Source organism: Delphinus delphis, chromosome 5 (genome assembly GCF_949987515.2).
Source record: "Delphinus delphis chromosome 5, mDelDel1.2, whole genome shotgun sequence".
NCBI lineage: Eukaryota > Metazoa > Chordata > Mammalia > Artiodactyla > Delphinidae > Delphinus > Delphinus delphis.
The window spans coordinates 77,148,617-77,169,436 of NC_082687.1; the positions used below are offsets into that span (position 1 = coordinate 77,148,617).

The window sequence follows — 20,820 nt, forward strand, 5'->3', positions numbered from 1 at the left end:
CTGGGGGCTCTGATCCTTTGTGTGGCCTTGGTTCTCCTTGGCCACCAGGAGACATCTGATCTCACTGGACACCCCTCTTCCAGCCGTGGCCCTCTCTAGCTTCCAGCCTGTGCCAAAACAGCAGCTGGGGGATTAGATACATACTTGGGTCTCTTACCAGCTGATAACCTAGCTTTTTTAGTTTGCCTTTGAGACTTAAATTCTCTATAGAACAAAATGTATTTTTCTTTGCTTTGTCATTAACAGACTCTGAACTTAATATCAATTAAGACCTCCCTGTTGAGGTTAATTTAACTATTTAGAAAAATGATCAGCACACTATAACATAATTTTTCTTTAAACATTGAAGAAAAAAGGAATAAAATTGAGTACAAACCATTACCATTTTTCCATGTTTATTTATGTTTTCTTTGCCTACATTTACATATTTTAAAACATTTGCAGTCATGATATATGACCCGTCTTCTGCTTTGCATTTTTAATTTGGCTAATGGGATAATATTTCACCTGTACTCATGGTGACATTCTTGTTTATGGTTTAAACCTATCATGTCTTGAATGTTGCAAATCAAGTCTTGTTTAGATAAATATCTCTTGAAGGATGAATTTATTGGCTGGCCTGCAGACTGATTATTTTCCCCCTAATCCTTTCTAAATAGAGCTGAATTGAAGAGCGTTTGGGTCTTCAATTCAGTGGCCTCTGTATGGAAGTTTGGAAAGTACCTGCAACTCCACTGTATGGAAGTTTGGAAAGTACCTGCAACTCCGTAGCTGAGCTTCTCTGCCAGGCCCTGACACTGTCTGAAAACAGCAAAAATTCAGAGCATTGCGATTACTCTCCAAGCGCCCTGGTTATGGTTATTCACACTAGGCAGAGAGAGGGATCCCTTGGTGACATTCTTACCTTGGGGCTCAATTTGTGTGGTGGCAAAAAGGATTCCTTCATAAACTACCATCATTACTGAGTAAATCTCTGGAACTTGCTATAATGGTTATGCAGACATCCTGTGAACTGTTAAACTACTCATCATTTAGGTAGAGACTTGGACATTGAAGGAGTAGGTCGGGGTGAAAAGCACCCACCCCAGAGTCAGATAGACCAGGGTTTGAATCTAGGTCTGTTTCTAGCTCTGTTTCTAGCTGTGGGACTCTGGCCAGTCAGTTACAGTCTTTAGGCCTCAGTGTCTATCTTTAAAATGGGGATGATAACTCTGCCCGCTCTTGGGGAGAATCAAACATGATGGGGTCTGTAAAGCTTTTAGCCAGTGACTGGTACATACCAGGATCTTGCCTTGAATGTAAGGGAAAACTTTGAAAAGAGTAATAGTGGGAGAGAAGACAAGGCATTTTTCTTGTCTGATTTTGACTGGTCTATGCATATTATCAGGCAGAAATTCAGGAAAGAAGAGAGGAAGCAGTTTCTGGAAATTACTGCCCACTGGAAAATTTCCCCTGTCCTTGACCGGCTTTGCTTGCCCTATAATTGACTCCTCCCATCCTTTGGATGCCCATGAAGGGAAGAATAGTTGGACAGAATGTTGACAACTGTAGGAGAAACCATCTTTTGCAGCGTTTTGGAGTTATGAGTAATCACAAGGAGGAGAAATATATTCATTAGAACTTAATTGGATTATTGCTCTTTTACAGCCAAATTAAAGCATGTGTTTATGTGCTCATGGTGGTGTTCTGTTAGAGTTTTCTCATCACAGGAAACCAAAAATGTTCCCAAGGGTTAGTTTACTGAGATTTACTCCCTGGTATGGATTGCAGGGTAGACTAGAGACAAGGACGTATGTGCGTGTGTATGTGTGTGTTGGTCTCACACACCCACCCTCAATGGGTATGAATGATCAAAACTTGAGTCTACTCTTAAAGCATCACTCATAGCAAACAAAGGGGTTGTTTACTATTGTTTCTAAGAAATAGGGGCAAGATACAGGAATACATGAATACATGAGAAACAACACAAGCCCATAAAAACAAGTTTTAGTAATGATTTTAATATATTTTCCTAATCTCTCTGGCAGCATTTTATCATCTGATGTTTCTAACAGAGGTCATCATTTTGATTAATTAATTTTCTCAGGTGACTATTTAAACTTCTGTTTTTGAAAAGCTCATTCTTATAAGTGAATGCTATTAGTGTTATCTTTGTTTTCATACCTTTTTTGTTGTTGTTATTTTTCCCTCTTTTCTGTTTATAGTTTTGAAGTTTAGTAAATGATGGCAGAATATAAATCTCAACTGGCAAATTATTGTGTATTCCCTAAACTCTTATCTGAAAGAAAATTATTGTCCTGAATTCTTAGTATTAGTTAAAGGGAAAATGATGAGACTGTACTTAAATTTGTCTTACAGAGGGTAATGTGCCTTTTTTGTCACGTGGGAAAAGATACTGCTGATCCATTTCAGCACTGTTTTTGTAATGATAAGAGTCTTATTTAGATCAAACCTTGTGTTTGGATATGCATTTGTGCATCTTCACAGATAGTCATGAAAGGCAAAGAAAATATTTCTTTTTGAAAAGGCTGGTATGCTCCATCAATATGTCTTCAGAAACCCCATACATTTGCAAGGGTTGTGAAGGGGAGAAAATTAGATTGTAGGGGGCAAAACCCCCTTACTATTTTATATGTAAAACACAGATATGCGTATACTACATAAACGTGTATATCTGCAGTATTATAGTTTCATGGGAGGGTGATTAGGAAAAAAATGTAAAAAAAAAGGCCTCTGGGTGGAGCAATAATGAAAAAAAGTTGAAACACTGGATACATCCTTAGCTATTAGCACTTAAAAGCAGCAGTGTTGAAAATAGAGTTAATTTTCCTCCTCTCGGATTTCATCTGAGATGATAATGTTGGTGTTGGCTCACATGATAAATAGTGATTTTTAAATTGTTTCATTGTCTCTGGGGAATTTGGTGTGGTTAGTCCTGAGGACAGTGCTTTAAAAATCAATGGGAATGGGTCAGGAGTCGGTCATCACATCTGGCCTTGCCCGGAAATACCCAAGAGAAACTTGACCACTCACTTCAGTCTTTTATCCTTAAGACTTTTCACCCTACAAAAGACGAAAAGAACATGTGTGTCTGTGCATGGCGGTGGGGTAGGCACCCAAGAAGCTTAGATTCAATTTGCTTTAGTGGACAGCCTAGGCACCCCCTACAAACTTGGATTTTTTTTAAAAAAAGTTAACATTAGAAGTCTAATTTAACTGATGGGTGTGACCAACATTTGAAATTTAAAGCTATCTGGCTAGAGTTAAGGTCTTGTATGGTCTGAATGGCCCACCTAGAAAATTAATCCTTTCTCATCCCTGGTTCTATGTGGGATAGACTTGATACTACATGGGTATCCAGAATTTAGGGCTAATTCGTTGAGCATGTATAAGGTATTAAAATACAGGTCTCTTGAGACATACATTTTATGACATATTTAGCAAAGTGAGTTAAATTCAGTTTCCTTTTGGTTTGAGAAGGGGAGAAAGATATGGCTTCTGTGTTATATTGCTAATGACGTGTAGGAAACAAAGCTCTGTGGTAGATCTGCTTTCCTTTGCATAGATTCTCTGTCACTCTCCCTAAATTCCTGCGTGGTGAAAAGTATTGGCAGATGGTGCCACATCTGGGTTTTTCTTGGGAAAGACCCTCCCTTCTCCAGGGCCCCAGGGCCTCATTTGTGAACTGAAGGAAATCAATTAGGTGTTTTCCAAACAGTTTTTCTGATATGATAATTCTGTGATCACTCATCTGATTGATTCCATTTTAATTCTTTTTTTAAATTAATTAATTAATTAGTTTTTGGCTGTGTTGGGTCTTCATTGCTGCAAGCGGGCTTTCTCTAGTTGCGGTGAGCAGAGGCTACTCTTTGTTGTGGTGCGCGGGCTTCTCATTGCGGTGGCTTCTCTTGTTGTGGGGCACGGGCTCTAGGCATGCGAGGTTCAGTAGTTGTGGCACGCGGGCTTCAGTAGTTGTGGCTTGCGGGCTCTAGAGCTCAGGCTCAGTAGTTGTGGCGCACAGGCTTAGCTGCTCCGTGGCATGTGGGATCTTCCCAGACCAGGGCTCAAACCCATGTCCCCTTATTGTCAGGCGGATGCTTAACCACTGCGCAACCAGGGAAGTCCCCCATTTTAATTCTTGACCTTCTTTTTTTTCCTTAGCAAATGCTGATGTTTTAAAGGCAATGGTAGCAGATAACAACCTGTGTGATCCTGAAAGGTGAGTGCTTTTCCCCTGATTTTATGGGGCTTTCGTTTTCAGTTATCCGCTAGAGCAGGTTTCTGTACTTTGGCACTATTGACATTTGGGCCAGGGAATTCTTTGCTGTGACGAACTGTCCTGTGCATTGTAGGACATTTAACAGCATTCCTGGCCTCCACTTACTGGATGCCATCGTCCCTTTCTCCTGCTGTGTGACATCCCAGAACCAACGCCTCCACACACTGTCAATGTACCCTGGGGGCAAAGTCGCCCCTGGCTGAGAAGGGCTGCATTAGAGAACGGTGTTGAGAGGGAAGAGTAGCCCTGGAGCTGGGGACCTGGGTGAGTCTTACCTCCACCACTTCTGGATCCCCTCTTCTCTGGCAAGTTAACCGAGCACCCTGAGCTCAAGTTCCATCATCTATAAACTGGAGATAACCACTGTACCAACTTAATTGGAATATTATGAGGAATACCGAATACCTCGGGCATCGAAAGACCTCTATGAACAATGATGATTAAACGAAAAACCAGGCTGGTTTGGGGGCACCTGCTAAGTTCTGTTCTTGTATTACCAGTTTTAGGTTATGGTGGTTGAGTATCATAGTCCTTCCTAATTAATTACAGGTAACTGTATTTCTATGTAAGTTTTCATGCTTCATGGAGCATTTATTGAGTGCCTGCTGTGTGCTGGGCATGATGCTGGAGCCGGGCCTTCACAGATCCTTGCCATGGAGGACGAAGTCTAGTGGGGAGTGGAGACAAGAAGCAGGGGCTGCTTGTAGGCAGAGAAAGTCCAGGACAAAAGGCCCGGGAGAGTGAAAGTGTGGGATGCCTCTGGGTAACGTTCAGTCTGGGGTGGCCCGAGTTCATGCTATGGACAGAAGCAAGAAAGGCCAGGAAGGCAAGTTGGGTTTGAGTGACATGGCAAGGAGTTTGGACCTTTTCCTGCTTACTCTGTGGGTGGTACACCCAGCGCATCTTAGCTATTTCATACATGTTTGCCAAACTGGCCACGTTAGATCTGCATTTTAGCGAGGTGACTTAGTGCCAGAAGGCCAGTGAAAGGAGCTCTGGTGGTGTAGTTTATAGAAACATACGAGCTGTGGTTTCCGCCACACTCCAGCCCTGACCACAGACTCCTTGTGTTAGGACCATGTCACCTCATCGAATCTTTGCCTCAGTCATCTTAGGGCATCCTATAGTCCCTGTCATTGGGTTTTGTGTGCAGCGTGTACTAGATAAATGTTTGTTGAATGAATGTTGTTAAATTTTTTTGTCTACTTTTGAAGTGGGCAAGTGGGCTGGTTACCAGCGGCATAAAGGCTGGCTTATGCTGTCATGAGACTTCTGTATGCCTTTTGGGCTCTCAGCCCAGTCTCAGGAGTCAGGCTCTGCTGTTATGTGCTGCCCTGCCCACCCCACCTACACCAGGTCAGAGGACTGATTCCTGGTTGGGCTGGCCGTGTCCTGTCTTATTTCCTCCTTTCCTAGTGGACCAGAGCCTTGACACGTGCCTTTTGAAAGCAGCCAGCATCTGACCTATATATACTTCTGCTTTTTGTGTTTTGGATGGTACGGCTGGGTTTCTTCCAGGTTATCAGAGTGATCTCCCCTGTTTCTGAAGCACTGTAGCATGATGGTTAAGATCATGGTTTCTAGATTTAGTCTTTCTAGATTTGGATCTCAGCTGTCGCTTACTAGCTGTGTGACCTTGGGTAAGTTACTTAACTGCTCTGAGGCTCAGTGTCCTAGTTTCTAAAATGAGGAAACTAATAATACCTACCTCAAGGTTTTGTGAAGATCAGTGGAATTAATATATATCAAGTGCGTAGACTGCTAAGTGTTAGCTATTTTTGTTATTACTATGATCAACATCTGTCTTGAGCATCACTTTTGATGTCTTGACCTAAAAGCTTTCTTCCTTTGACACAATAGTCAGATTGGATCAAATATTCTATCTTAAGTCATCCGATAATTTGATTGGAATTTAAGTTTTTCTCTCCTCCAGGGCACATATATTCGGGGCATCTCTTAGCTTAGAGACCTAGGAGGAACTTGGGTATGTGTGAGAAATTAGTTTACTTGAAATTAGACTGCATGCAAAGGGAGATCAGCCATTTGGAAAGAGACCTAATACTTGAAAGACAAACAGTGCATCATCATTAGAAGCAGTGGTTTATTTCCGGCCAGTTAATTCCATACTGGAAGTGATAAATCACATTGTTACTGTTTAAAACGAACTGTCATTGTCTAGTCATAAGAGCTGAGTACCTGCTGCCTGAGATCAGTTCACGAAGCCCATTTGTATAATTGGAAGAGACATTTTTTTTCTTTTGATTTAAACCTGCTTCTTATAATGCAGGGGGAGAGAATGCCTTAGCTGGTATTTCTTTTAATAACCAGTTCGACCTTTTCCTTTTTTTTTTTTTCCCCACGTTAGCCCGGCGACCCCTAGCACTCCTGGGAGCCCGCCTGTGAGCCCCGGGCCCTTGTCGCCAGGTGGCACCCCAGGGAAGCACATCTGCGGCCACCATCTGCACACAGTGGGTGGCGCTGTCGAGCGGGACGTGTGTCATCGATGTAGGCACAAGCGATGGCACTTCATAAAACCCACCAACAAGGCCAAAGAGGGCCGCTCAAGGCGCCAAGGAGAAGTTACTGTCCTCTCTGTGGGCAGGTGAGTCCTGGGGGTGCTTTGGGTTTGTGTAACACAGTTGCTGCACTGTGTGGATTTGTACACCCGCTAAATGTAGAGTGTGTTCTCCTGAGCCTGGCTCGGGTCCTATCTCTGGGCTTCTTTGATGTTTTCTGGTCTGAGTCCTGTATTTTTCCAACAGCAGAAGAATTCTAAGAGGTGGCTATTGCAAGATCAGGTGTGACTTGTATTAATTAAGGTAACAAATTAATTACTTGCTGTATTAGGGTTCTACAGAGAAGCAGACTCACACAGACACACATGTAAGAGATTTATTATGGGAATTAACTCACACGATTATGGAGGCCAAGAAGACAGGAAAGCTGGTGGTAATTCAGTCCAAGTCCAAAGGCCTGAGAACCAGGGGAGCCGGTGGTATTAGTCCTGGTCCCAGTCTGAAGGCTTAGAAACCAGGAATGCTCATGTCTTATGGCAAAAGAAGAGGGATGTGTCAGCTCAAGTAAAAAGAGCAAATTCAGTCTCCCGTTGCCTTTTAGTTCTGTTCAGGCCCTCAAGGGATTGGATGATGCCCATTCTCATTGGTGAGGGTGATCTTTACTCAATCTACCAATTCAAAGGCTAATCTCTTCTGCAAACGTCCTCACAGACACACCCAGAAACAATGTTTTATCAACTCTCTGGGCAGTCCTTAGCCTGGTCAAGTTGACTCATAAAATTAACCATCACACTTGCTCTAACAGATAAAACCCAAATCTCAACTGTTAGGGAATGTAAATTTGTATTTCACTTGTGGAAATCGAAAGATCAGTGGTGGCTCTTCAAGCAGTCACCCAGAGCCCTGGATCCTTTCCATCTTGTGCCTCTGCTGGATTTGCTAGCAGGAGAAAGTACGCAGAGCATTGTTCACAAGAGGTTTTTCAGGAGATGGGCCTGAAGTGGCACATCTCAGTCTTGCTCACATTCCTCTGTCTGGAACTCAATCACTTGGCCACACCTAATGGCCAGGGAGGTAGGTAACGTCGGCCAGGAAGAAGGGAAGAGATGGAGCCTGGTCCACTGCTCTCCAGCCTCTGCCGTGTAAGATCCACGTGGACCCCTGGGACTGCTCGCTTTTCCTTCACCTCCTCCTTTCCCAGTCCTAAAGTTCCATTTACCTGTGACCCATATGTGATGTGGAGATCTTGCAGTTCAAGTGATAAACAATTTGACGATACTGTATGCAGAGCATTTTTGGTTGATTTTGAGCCTCCTGCAGGAACTGCAGGGCTCATGCTGCACGTGCCAAGGCAGTAGAGAGTAATGGTCGAGAGCATGCCTGCCGGCACCAGACTGGGGAAGCCCTGAGCAAAAGCTGACAGTGTTGCCTACGTGATCCTTCTCTCCTTACTGACAAACTCTGGGAAGAGTAGCCTGGACTCACTGAATCACCCTCATTTGACTCCTGACACCACTACTTACAAACTGTTACTTCTCGCTGTGCCCCAGTTTTCCCCTCTATAAAATGGGGATGACAGTAGCACTCACCTTATCGGGTTGCTGTGAAGACGAAATAAGGTGACTCAGGTATAGGTCTTAGAGCAGTTTTTGGTGCTTATTATATACTCAAGAATTGTTGGCTATTATTATTACTGTTATTTGAATTCCATTGAGTTTCATCATGTGTTGCACAAGCAACAAGGAGAAGACTCCTTGGCTCTTTGCCACTTATAACAAAACAGTGCAACTCATGACCACACTGTTTTATTCAGAGCAGAGTCATGGGAACTTATGAATGTGGAATGCGGTGAGAACCTGTAACTTGTTTGGACAAAGTGTATTTTGTTTGCTTTAAAAAAAAATCTGCTGAAACTTTCAACTCAGATTCAACATGGCTTTTTTAAACGCCCCCAATCCAACTCTCTGTCTTGGAGATAGAATAAATACTATGACTGCTGAGTGATTACAGGCTGCTTTTCAGCAAGTGTTGCTTAAAGAGAGTCTTAAAGTTTGACCGAATAGGTTTGTGGTGACAACTTTTTTCCTGATCCTCCGTTCACTGCTTCAGGGTCTCCTTCCTCCTTCTGGTGGGTGAGCTCATTTTGGACAAACAAAGAGAATTTATTTTAGATGGTTTTGAGGGAAATGAAGACCAAGACTAGAGAGAAACTGCTGTGAAAGATTTTCGGGTTTTGATGGTGATGGACGAGAAAAGCAGTCCAACTGAGTACATTTCTTTAACTTCTCTCTTAATTCTTAAGGAAAATCTCTTTCTTAAATTCCTTAACCCTTAATGAAAACCCAAATTTGCTTCAAAAACAGAAACAAAAAAACCCAGACAAAACTCATGCAGACACAAAAACTCTGCCACCCGACTGATGCTGATAAACATGTGTCTGGGGCCCTGTTTAGAGAGGTAGACCCTCTGCTGGGTGAAATTTGAGAAGACAGTTCCCTAGTGAACATCAGATTTGCAAACTGGTCGGGCTTTTATCCAGCCTTCTGTTGTTAAAACAGCTGATGTTTAAGCCCAGGTCCTTGTTAGAAACCACAGCTCTGAGGCTGTTTCATATTTGAGTACCTGTGTTTCTTAGTGCATTTCGCATGCTCTGTAAACTGTGCAGCAGAGTCTGTGATGTGTTGAGTGAACATCAGCTGGGAGGTTTGGCAGGACGGTTCCTCCTGTTGAATATGGTGGTTTTCTTTTCTTTTCTTTTTTTTTTTTTTTTTGTGGTACACGGGCCTCTCACTGTTGTGGCCTCGGATGCGCAGGCCCAGCGGCCATGGCTCACGGGCCCAGCCACTCCGCGGCATGTGGGATCTTCCCGGACCCGGGCATGAACCCGTGTCCCCTGCATCGGCAGGCGGACTCTCAACCACTGCGCCACCAGGGAAGCCCTTCTTTTCCTTTTAAAAAAGTTTTTATTGAAGTATAGTTGATTTACAATGTCGTGTTAATTTCAGGTGTACAGCACAGTGATTCAGCTATATATATATTAATATAATACGTATATATTAATACATATATATATATTCTTTCTCAGATTCTTTTCCCTTATAGGTTGTTACAAAATACTGAGTATAGTTCCCTGCGCTATATAGTAGGTTCTTGTTGGTTATCTATTTTATATATAGTCCTGTGTGTATGTGAATATGGTGATTTTCATTGCTGTCCTAACTTTTGGCTGAGTTTGTTTGGGATCCTCCAGGTGGATGATTTTTACTTCATTCATGATTCTTGTTCAGTGGAAAAGCAAAACCCGTCACATGTCCTCTTTCCCCCACTCAGGTTTAGGGTTACGAAAGTGGAACACAAGTCAAATCAGAAGGAGCGGAGAAGTTTAATGTCAGTTAGTGGGACCGACAGCGTCAATGGGGAGGTGTCTATGACCCCCCTGAAGAGAGAGCGAAGTGGCACAGAGTAGCAGGTAAGTTGAAGTTGTGGCGACATTGGGGGTGGGTGGTACATGGCAGGGAGAAGGTGCCCAGAGCCTCCCTGGAGTCTGTGGTAATACGGGAGTGACTTGGCAGGGAAATGAGAAGTACTTTCCTGGAGCTGGTAAGGCTGTAGGGGTCGGAACACCATTACTTGTCTGCCCAGAGCTTTTTGTGAAGAGCCCATCAACACAGGTGCCTCCAGGGACCTGGCCTGTATGATAATGCGTGGGGAGGATTACTTAGGGGGTAATGTGGAGTGGTGGGGACTGGAGCAAACTAGAAATCACATAACCCATCTGTTAGTGTTTGCATTACCACAAGGCAGGAAGCACTTAGTGTGGCTAGATCTTAGGCAAAAAAGGTGGAAATCTAGACTTTTTTTTTTTTTAGCGGTACGCGGGCCTCTCACTGTTGTGGCCTCTCTCGTTGCGGAGCACAGGCTCCGGACGCGCAGGCTCAGTGGCCATGGCTCACGGGCCGAGCCGCTTCACGGCATGTGGGATCTTCCCGGACCGGGGCACGAACCCGTGTCCCCTGCATCGTCAGGCGGACTCTCAACCACTGCGCCACCAGGGAAGCCCCTACAGGTGACATCAACAGGTTTTTAAATGTTGGCGGCTTGTTAAAAATCCTTTAAACGACCACGCAGGCCAAATGAAATATAATCTTGTCGTTTCTAGGTAAACTGTGATTCGAAAAAGGCTTGAGCAAGCAAAGCAATGCTTTTTTCCTTTGAGTTGGAAACCAGTTTTGTCTGATGTGTCACAGTTCTAAAATACCCCCAGTAGAAGTATTACTCCTTCCACCAAATATTTTGAAGCAATTCAAAAGCAAACGTGAATGCTTCTTGGCTTGGCAGTTTTAACTTTGGGAGATATTACTTAAAAAAAAAAGCCTGTGATAATTTGATATTGGCTTAGCCTTTATCTTCTTTGCTTTCTGTTCTGGCTTGAGTCCCATTCATCCCTTTCATGTTACTTATTATATGTAAAAGGATGAGTGTGAGGACTCAGGAGTGACCAGCTCCAAAGTCTCCAATGGAACGGTCAGAGCCTGAATGCTAAGGCAGAAGAGGTTCCACTTCCAAAGGGAGGGGGAGGGGGGGGGAGGGGGGGTAAGGGGGGGAGGAATAGCCAGGTCCTAGAAGGTACAGGGAAACAGCAAGGTTGAACCTGAGCCTTGGAGTCAGGCTGCCTGGTTCAGGTTCCCGTTCCCCACTCACTAGCCCTGGGACCTGGACAAGGTGCTTGGGCTTTTTTATGCCTCACTTTCCTCACCGAGAAATAAAAATGATGCTGCTTGCCTTGAGGGATGGCAATGCGATATCAGGGAAATAACATGGGAAGCCCAGGGCCTGGCAGATAGGAAATGCCCAGTTAGTGCTACTGATTATTTTAAGTGGCCAGTTTGGCGGAGAAGGGGCTTTTGAGTGAAGCTTCTGATAACCTGCCTGGGCTCAGAGGGGTTGAGGATGATCCAGAAGTCATCTGGGGGCTTCCCTGGTGGCGCAGTGGTTGAGAGTCTGCCTGCCGATGCAGGGAACACAGGTTCGTTCCCCGGTCTGGGAAGATCCCACATGCCGTGGAGCGGCTGCGCCCGTGAGCCATGGCCGCTGAGCCTGCGCTTCCGGAGCCTGTGCTCCGCAACGAGAGAGGCCACAACAGTGAGAGGCCCGTGTACTGCAAAAACAAAAAAACAAAACAAAAAAACCAAAACAGAAGTCATCTGGAAGAGTTGTGCTCCTGAATTCTGTAAGACGTAGGGGCTCTGATAGCTTTCCAGCACTGGTTCTTGCCATTTCGCCCTTGGGAAGATCTGGCCGCTTCCCCTGAGTTGAGGAACCCAACAGAGGCTTTCTTTAAAGACGAGACATGGAGCAGAAAAGTCTGTCTTTGGCTTCTCAGCCAGTTACTGGTGCCTTGGGAAGGGAACCCAGAGGAATTTAGGAAAACGAAGAGGATGATGATCATAAAAGCAGCTAATGTCAATTCACTATTCTAGTCTTCTGGGTGTTGTACTGAGATGTGTCTCGCATGTCACCATTATAAACATCTCCTAATGGGATGGATACTATTACCCCAGCTTTATAGATGAGGAAACCAGTGCACGGAAAGGGTAAATTACATGTTATGGATCACATGACTGGAAAGAGGAGCTGATATGAACTGAGGCCTGTGACTGTAAGACCAGCTGCACTCTTCTGCCGTCCTGGGGTGCTCACGAAGGGGCAGCCCTAGATCCATGAATGAGGAACATCTCCACCAATGATCTGGAACCTGGTGGTCTAATATGGTAGCCACTAGTCACCTGTGGCTACTTAAATTTAAATTAATTAAAATTAAAAGTTTCATTCTGCAATTGCACTAGTCACATTTCAAGTGTTCAGTAGCCATAGATGACTGGGGTCTGCCAGATACAGACATTTTCCATCATTGCAGAAAGTATTACCCACAGAGTAGATGGTACCTTAGATGTCAGAATTGGAATCCTGAGTGACTTTGGTAAATTAGAGAAACATTCTGATTGAAGTTGCGAGGACTTGGCTTCTGGGACGAGAAGTATGTGGCTATTCAGGTCTAAGGTGAGGAAGGCCCAGCCAGTTTAGCTGCAAAGAAAGAGAAAGCATGAGCTGTAATGACATTTCTGCATATGAGTCATCAACCTGGCAGTGTGCTGAGAGACAGAGCAGAGGTGGGTAAGAAGACACTGCTTGCCCTCGGGCAGGAAGCGAAAGGTGATGCTGGGTTAGGCTCAGCCAGATTTCAGCCTTGCTGAAGTGCCGTGCCCGGAGGGAGGCACTCAAGGTCTGGGAAGGTTAAAAGAATTAGGATTGCTCAGGTAGTTTTCTTGGTCCAAATTCTGTCCGTATCTGGATTTGATCCAGTCATCTGAAAATCCTGACCACATCTGACTGGTTTACAACTTGATACTCTCTGCAAAGCACGCAATCTTCTTACCGGGATTTTGTGAAAGAGCATTGGATTTGATTAGAAGACCTGGGCTCTCATCATAGCTTCGCCGCTTGGAAATTGTCCTTAACTGCCCTTACTCCAGGTTTCCTTGAATGTGAAATAGGATATTAAATCCATCGATTGAAGGCGAGTGCCAGGAGAGTATCTGGCCTGTCATTGGCTCTCAGTGGTGCTGTGCCGTCCAAAGGTGCAACGAGCACGAGTGACCTCAGAAAGGGGATGTGTTTTCCGAGCCTTCAACATAATTGGAATTAATTTTGGAATTAAAAAATAATTTTTATTATGGAAAATGTCAAACAGACTCAAAAGTAGAGAGAATAATGTCACAAATGCCGATGGACTAATTTAATTATAAGACGTACTGCGTATTGAGTATCTACTATGTACCGGGCATGCTTTAGAAGGCATATTCCATGTATTAACTGATTTAATCCTCACAACAGCAATAAGTAGGTGCCAGTTTAAGCAGAGAGAGTTGAGGCAACTTGTTTAGAGTTACCAGCAAGAATGTGGTAGAGTTTAGAGCCCAACCCAGGCAGTCTGGCTCCCGGAGTCCCAGACTTCACCACTCAGCTGGGTCCAAGGAAAAACAGGTCCTGTGGTTACAGCCTGCTGAGGTTGGGACCTGCTGAGTGATGATGTCTGATGAGCCCAACAGAGAATGGACTCTGCGAAAGGAGGGACAGGACTAATCACTGACACTCAAAACTATGTATGTACTTACGAAAATTTTTCTTGCTTGGTTTCTTAATATTTCTCATCCTCCGAAAGAGTATGTTTGGGCGATTTAATGTGACTTGATTTTCCAACAAGAGAGATCCTGAAGTTTTTCCTTCTAGGCCCAGAAGATCTCTGGTTCTGAGCTGAATAGGAAGATCTGCACTGGGATGTAACTAATACAATAAGACGGGAGTGTTATATACCTTTTGTGCTGTCTAATACAGGTTTTAGAGTTGTGTTTTTTTCCTGAAAAATATTTTTGTTTAAATTTGAATTTTTGGCCAAGCTATTTTACTGGAATGCCTTGTTTTAATATAGAACTGATTCAAATATTCAAATGCAAATGCATATCTACTCATTGGTTAGGTTTCCTTCTTTAAAAAAAAGAAAATTCAGTGGCTGATACCACCAACTAGACTTAGGATTTCTCTCTCTTTCTCCTTCTCTTTTTAAAAAACAAAATCTGCTGTTTGGCATTTCTTCCCCCTTTTATTATTTCCCCCCTGTTTCCTTTGCCTGAGTTCTTTTTTGTAGCTAGATCTGACTTGCACTCTGCCTGATTTATTTTGGCAATGCAGTTAAAATGGTTTCTTTTTTCCACAGAAAATGTGTTTTGATTTCTTCTTAGAAGAATAAGCTTTTGTTCTTCAAAGTTAAATAAATCAAATTGCTTTCAGCCTCCAAATGCCACTGCCTTGTCTTCATTATCATTGGGCTTTTGCTTTTTAAAAATGATGCCATCGTAAGCATTCTCTCGCACATGTTTCTGAAGTATCTACCCCCCTTTCCAGTTTATGGTAGTATCTTATTGAAAACGTTGATTTGGTAAGTTTACAGAAAATATTTTTTTATCAAAACAGAAATTCATCATATTAGATATCTCTGTTTTAAATCGTTTTATTATTGAAGCTATTCTATTAATTCTTATTTCGGTCATTTAGTTTAGTGATTAAGAGCTGAGTTTTAAACTGCTTAGGTTTAATTTTAACTGTGCCACTAACTACCGGTTGTTTTCAGCAAGTTACTTAACCTCTCCAAGCCTCAGGTTCTTCATCTTTAAAGTGGTGTAGGGTGTAGTGGTGGATGTAAATGACATAATACATGTGTACAGTTCTTAAATCAGGCTTTGGCACAGAGTTAGTATTCACTAACTCACTATTCACTACTATCAATAATTTCCATCCCATTCTCAGGGGTCCTAGTTAGTTATTAGCCCATTCCTCAAGCATCACTTTTAGATACTGTAACTCACTTTTTCCTTCTTAAGAACATTAGAGCTTTGGAGTCTGATGACATCTCAGAAATAGATATTTGGCAAGTCCCTTAGGAATTTGGGCCATTTTCTTGTGTGTGTTAAGAGGGCCTTAGAAATAACATGCCCCTCTTACTGGAAGTGGAATCAGAATTAGTAACAAGGCAATTGAAAAGTGTTGCAACTTAAGTTCTTTTTATTATACAGATCAGAGGAGGGGTTATATTAAGAGCTAGTGTGGACTGAATTTTCTTCACCTCACCGTGCTACTGCTGGGCTGGGGCTTTGCTCTGGGATAAAAGTCTCCTTTTTGCCAAGACTCATGGATCACCCTCCCTCCCTCCTCAGGACCACTGCCGGGCACAAGGTCAGCTCTCCAGATCTTCGGGGCCTTTTCATTTCCTCCTCTAACAGTGAGGAAAGGCAAGCTTTTCTCCTTTTTGCTTTTGAACTCTGGTGACAGGCAGTGCAGTGATGGTCCGGTGGGGGCCTCCCCTGATGATGTGTTGCTTTATTCGCAGTCCTCTGCATGGCTCGTTCTTTTGTTAACTCTCCATGGAAGGAGAGGATGGTGAGAAACTGTAGGTATCACGAGTTAATTTTTCTCCATAGCTTATATTTTTTTCAGGGCAAAACACACATATATATATATTTTAAGAAAAAGGATCACAAATTTGATGGAAGCCCCTTAATGGGATTCATTGGCCTTTATAAACAGAAGCTGCACCTCAAATAGGCATGGATGGGACCACCTGGCTTGATTTAGAAATGGCTGAATACATTTCTAAAGAGTAAAAGCAGTACTTTGATACTTGTGTTGTTCTTACATGGAAGACCAGTCCCATTGAGTCCATCTTAAATATGGAAGTGGAGGGAAGTTAATGCCTGTCCTTGACCATTCACTGTCTGTGCAAAGCGTAGGCAGTAGAACCAGGCAGATGAGAAGAGCTGAGTGGGGGACAGAAATTTAAATGCAACCTGATGGATCATGGGTGATCATCTCATCTCATCTCTCCAGTTTACAGTGGAAGAGCCAGGCTCAGAAGGATGACGTTTTCCCAGATCCCTGGGCTGGGGAGGGAGAGGGCTTAGGTGGGAAGAAATCTGATGTCTTTTGGCTGTTAGAGATGCGCCTGGATCAGTCCAGGTTTGTGAGCTATTCTGTTTTCTAACAAGTCGACTAAGATTATAGACTTCGAGATCTCAGAGGAGCTGTGATGGCTAGTTCAGGTCAACTCAAGTACAATTAACGTCTTTTAAAAGTATTTGTTGGGCCCCTACTTTGTGCCAGACCTTAGGGATGCAGCAGTGTGGAAAAGGGACAGACAAGGGCCATGCTTTCATGGAGCTTCTGTTCTAGTTTGCGTAGTGATTTTTCTCCCCATGCCCCCTTGGTCCCCTAGTTTTAGAGTAAGGAGGCCCTAGGACATTATGTACGTTGTTCAAGGTCATGCGGATGGTTTATTCCAGAGCCTGGACTTGGGCTTCCTGATAGTTCAGTCCTTTCACTGTCTCTGAGGTCCTGGATATTGCAAGTGTTTGAAATTGAATCATTTTTAAAATGGAAAAATAAGGCATGAACACGATACAATATTTAAGCACCATAAAAGGCTGCAGGATGAAAAGAAAAATGTCTTCACCCTGTCTACGCCCCTTCTACCCACCACACACATGTCATCTCTCAGTCCCCTTCCCAACAGGGGACCACGGTTGTCCGTGTCCTCTATATCCTTTCAGGATTATTCTATGCACATACTTACTTAAACAACATATATACGTGTCTACAGCCCCCTCCTTTGCCCTTCCATGAATGAGAGCTTAGATACTTGTCTGCACCTTGCTTTTTATTGAAATTGATGACTGATAAGGTCTGTGGACTATTTTTTATGCTCCCACATTGATTGAGCCATGAGGAGTGAAAATGCTGGATACGTTTAAAATGCTGTGTGTCCTTTTTGTTCTTTGTTGTTGGGAATAGCCCTGAAACATTTACAGACATAATCTGAGAGTTTCGGGTGGACCTAAAAACATATTTTGCTGTCATCAACACTGATGTTCTGAGTTATTCTTCCACAGCCTTGTTCTGTGTACAGAAGAGACTGAAACGTATTTGTGAGTATTCCCAGAATTTAGCTAACATGAGGGCCCAGAGGGTTTTGTTTTGTTTTGTTTTGAGTTGCCACCAAAGCTGTCTCCTCTCCTCAGTTATCTCCCTCGGCAGGGTCTGCTCCAGGGCACCTCCCTAGTGCTGACCAGAAGGTGACCCCTCAGGGAGCTTATCTGTCCTCCCCGGTGGCCCTGCCAGCCCTCTGACAAGGCTTAGGAAAGAGGGCTGTAACATCTCCCTTTTTGCCGCGGAGACTGCAGCACTGGAGGCTCACGGAGACTTCGGAGGACGAAAAGGCAGACCTAAGGGGCTCGAGGGAGGCAGAAAGCGAAATGCCTTTGGAGACATTTTGGCCCAGAACGAGATAGAAGAGGGAATTAACAGTTATAATCAGGATTTTTCTTTTTCTTCATTTGTAACTCGAGACTTTGAATCTACTAACATTAAATAGCTAAGGAAATAGTAGTCCCTGTTTTCTGTAAGCTGTCTATTTTCTGCAAGGATGTACGATGCTATAGCTCCACAGTATAGGTTCTGGAACCAGACTCCTTGTGCCCAAGTCCTGGCTGGGCACTTTTTAGCTGTGTAATCTTGGGCAAGTTCCTTAGTCTCTGATGCCTCAACTTCTCCATCTGTAAAGTGGGTTTAAAATACCACCTACCTCATAGGGATGTTGTTCTTTGGTGCTTAGCAAGTGCTAAATAGCCAAATACTTGATGTTATTATTATAATATTATGTCAGGTGAGACCTATTTAAACACTTAGCAAATAAAAGTGTGAAAAATTAATGGTTTTTGATGTTTCTTAATTTTCCTGAGGCTCAGAGAAGCAGGTTAGACATAACCTATAAGATGCTGTAGTTTTGTTTGACACTAGGGTAGAGGCTTACTAAATGCAGGTAGCTGGACTTGCTCACAAGGCAGTCAGGAGGCAACGTTTAACTTGTTTTGTTTTCCTTATTAGAAAGAGGTGGGACCATTCAGAGTCTTAAATTATTCTACCTGTAGCTAGCATAGACGTTGAATCAGAGGTTTATTGAGACTACGAGGGAACTGCCGAATTGCATTTAAATCCTTCCCAGGAGAACCCTTGTGTTTCCAGATACAGAATAACTTTTGATGTCAATTACATTTTACTTGGAATAAAGTGCTCTGATTCTCACCATCCCAAGGGTTGGTAAATCACAAACGTTCAGCTATTGTCACTTGGGAAGCCCATTATTGCTAAATATATGAACACATTTAAATTGTTGTGAAGCTATAACTCAGGAAAGAGCAACCTTCAGACTTCCCAGTAAGATCTAAATCTCATGTGAGAAAATTCAAAACTACAAGGAGCGCACACTTTCCCATCGGCGTTATTCAGGAAAGAGCAGAGGACAGCCGCAGACCTCATGGCTCGGTGGATATCTCCGCGTGACTGGTGTGGCGGTGACTGTGGCTTCCAGGTGATCTGCCTGGGCTGGAATCACTGCTTTCTTATTATTAATGGTGTGGCCTTGGGCAAGCTATTGAACCTGCAAGCCTCAGTGTCTACTTAGGAAAATGAGAATCGTCGTTGACTCATGGAGTCCTTGAAAAGATTGAGTTACTGAATCTGGCCCGCTTAGCACTGCAGTGCCTGGTGCAGAGAAAGCACTCCGTAAATGTCAGCCACTATTGTTATTAATCAGATAGCCTTCCTTCCTTAATCCCCTGTCCTTTGAGGTCTTAGTGTTCACTGTCCGTTAATCTGTTTAGGCTTCTAGTTTCTTAAGACATGGTTCTCATTTTTAAAGGGACCAGATCCTTTTTTCTAGAGAATCCTTTTTTAACAAGGCACATATGCGTCCTAATCAAAGCTCTGTGGTGGCTCCTGTGGAAACTTAACACCATAATGGAATTCTAGCTTTATCTAATTAGCAATAAAGTCTAGAGAAAAAGCAATAAAAAGCAATTTAAAAAAAGCAATAAAAAGCAATAAAGTCTAGAGAAAAAGATGACCTTTTCTTTCCAGATAAATTTTTTCTGAGGTTCTTAATTTCTCTCCATCAGTCTTGTTATATGATGGACGTGGTCACACTTGGGATTTCTGAATCGTCTTTTCAATGTAAGGAAGTTTTGCTTCATTTCTCCCAGCTTGAGCACTTGTGTAAGACAGTAATCACCAAATTTCCCCACCCTATCCCACTCAGAAAAGATAGATCAGTCTTGTTAAATATGGTGGGGTCCCCTGGTGATGTGACCTGAGAACAACAGGTGGGTGGAGTGTTTTCTCTCCCTCTGGTCCGCGCTGCTAGCCTTCCCTAGCGTTCATGCCAGCCTGCTCCTAGTTTCTGACTGCTGTGTGCCTGTAGAGGAGGCACCTTTTAATATTAATGTGTTGTGGTAAAGAAATACTATTTTAAAGTATGTGTTTGTTTATCAATACGGTCATATTCACAGCTGTAGAATGAAATGAGAAGAAATTTAACATTGTCAAATGCACCATGACACAGTCCCAGAAATAAGGCTGCAGTTGGAAATTTACAAGCTGTGCAAAATGTGGTATCTTCTTTCCTCTAGATTATCACTCAGATAAGACAGGTTTTATCTGGAAATTGAGAGCTGCTGTGCTGGTCAAAGCTTCCCTTTTGTTAAGTGTGTGTGAAGACAGAGAGCCCGGAACTGTGAATCAGTGCTGGGTAGTTTTCAATAGAGCCTGAAAAGGTTAACTTTCCTTTTTTCTGCCTTGTTTCTGGTATTAGTAGTGAAGACTTTTAGGTAGCATTTTGTATTTCTCACATTCTCTTTCAAAGATATTGTGTGCAGTACAGTTTTAACCAGCTGCAGAAGGCTATTGTGGAAGAGAGCCGCTGTGCTGGGATGCTGTTAATGGTCACGAGAGCTAACTTTTAGGAGGGTGCTGACTGCTTGGCCCTGTATTAAGCATTGTACATATATCATCTTATGTAAAACCCCCAACAGCCCTACGTGGGATGCTGCAGAGAGGCCAAGGTTCAACAGCTAGTCACAGGGGTCTGCGTCTGGGGACAGGCCACTGGCTCCAGACCCCTTCTTCGTAGCCCAGCCTTGGTCTTACATGCCCACTCCTTAAAGTTGGTCAAACCTGTGCAAATAACTCTAAATGGGAAGTTCTACTATGTTGGAATGAACACTCTTACTGTGATGAAACATTTCATTCCGACATCCCTTGCTCTTGACCTTCTTGTTTTCCTTGATGCAAAACAGTCCAGGTCTAAGGGAGCCGCTGATAAAAAGAGGAGACATAAAAGTAGTTGAACACCTTTTTTCTAGATAATGGCCTAGTTTGAAGTTTTACTGGGAAAATTCTCTCCTATCTTTTAGCTTTTTTTTTTTTCTCTTAGGACAATTTTTCTATTTTTCCATCTCTGGCTTTTCTACTTTTTTCCGTGCTAGTGTCTTCCACATGAATCGACTCTCAAATGACAGTATTCCCAGACTTGACTTTGTTCAGTTTTCTTGTACAAATCTGTAGTTTAGCCATGCTCGGTTG

The 20,820-nt window shown here is 43.2% G+C and overlaps 1 protein-coding gene across 1 annotated transcript in view; it reads left to right on the forward strand.

The window, feature by feature from the left end:
* Nucleotides 1-20,820, forward strand: part of RELL1 (RELT like 1) — a 62,735-nt gene that overhangs the window by 38,318 nt on the left and 3,597 nt on the right. The window contains exons 4-6 of the mRNA XM_060012717.1: nt 4,162-4,219; nt 6,645-6,881; nt 10,126-10,264. Coding sequence (XP_059868700.1) covers nt 4,162-4,219; nt 6,645-6,881; nt 10,126-10,261 — 431 coding nt within the window. The 3' untranslated portion in view covers nt 10,262-10,264. The remainder of the gene's footprint in view (nt 1-4,161; nt 4,220-6,644; nt 6,882-10,125; nt 10,265-20,820) is intronic.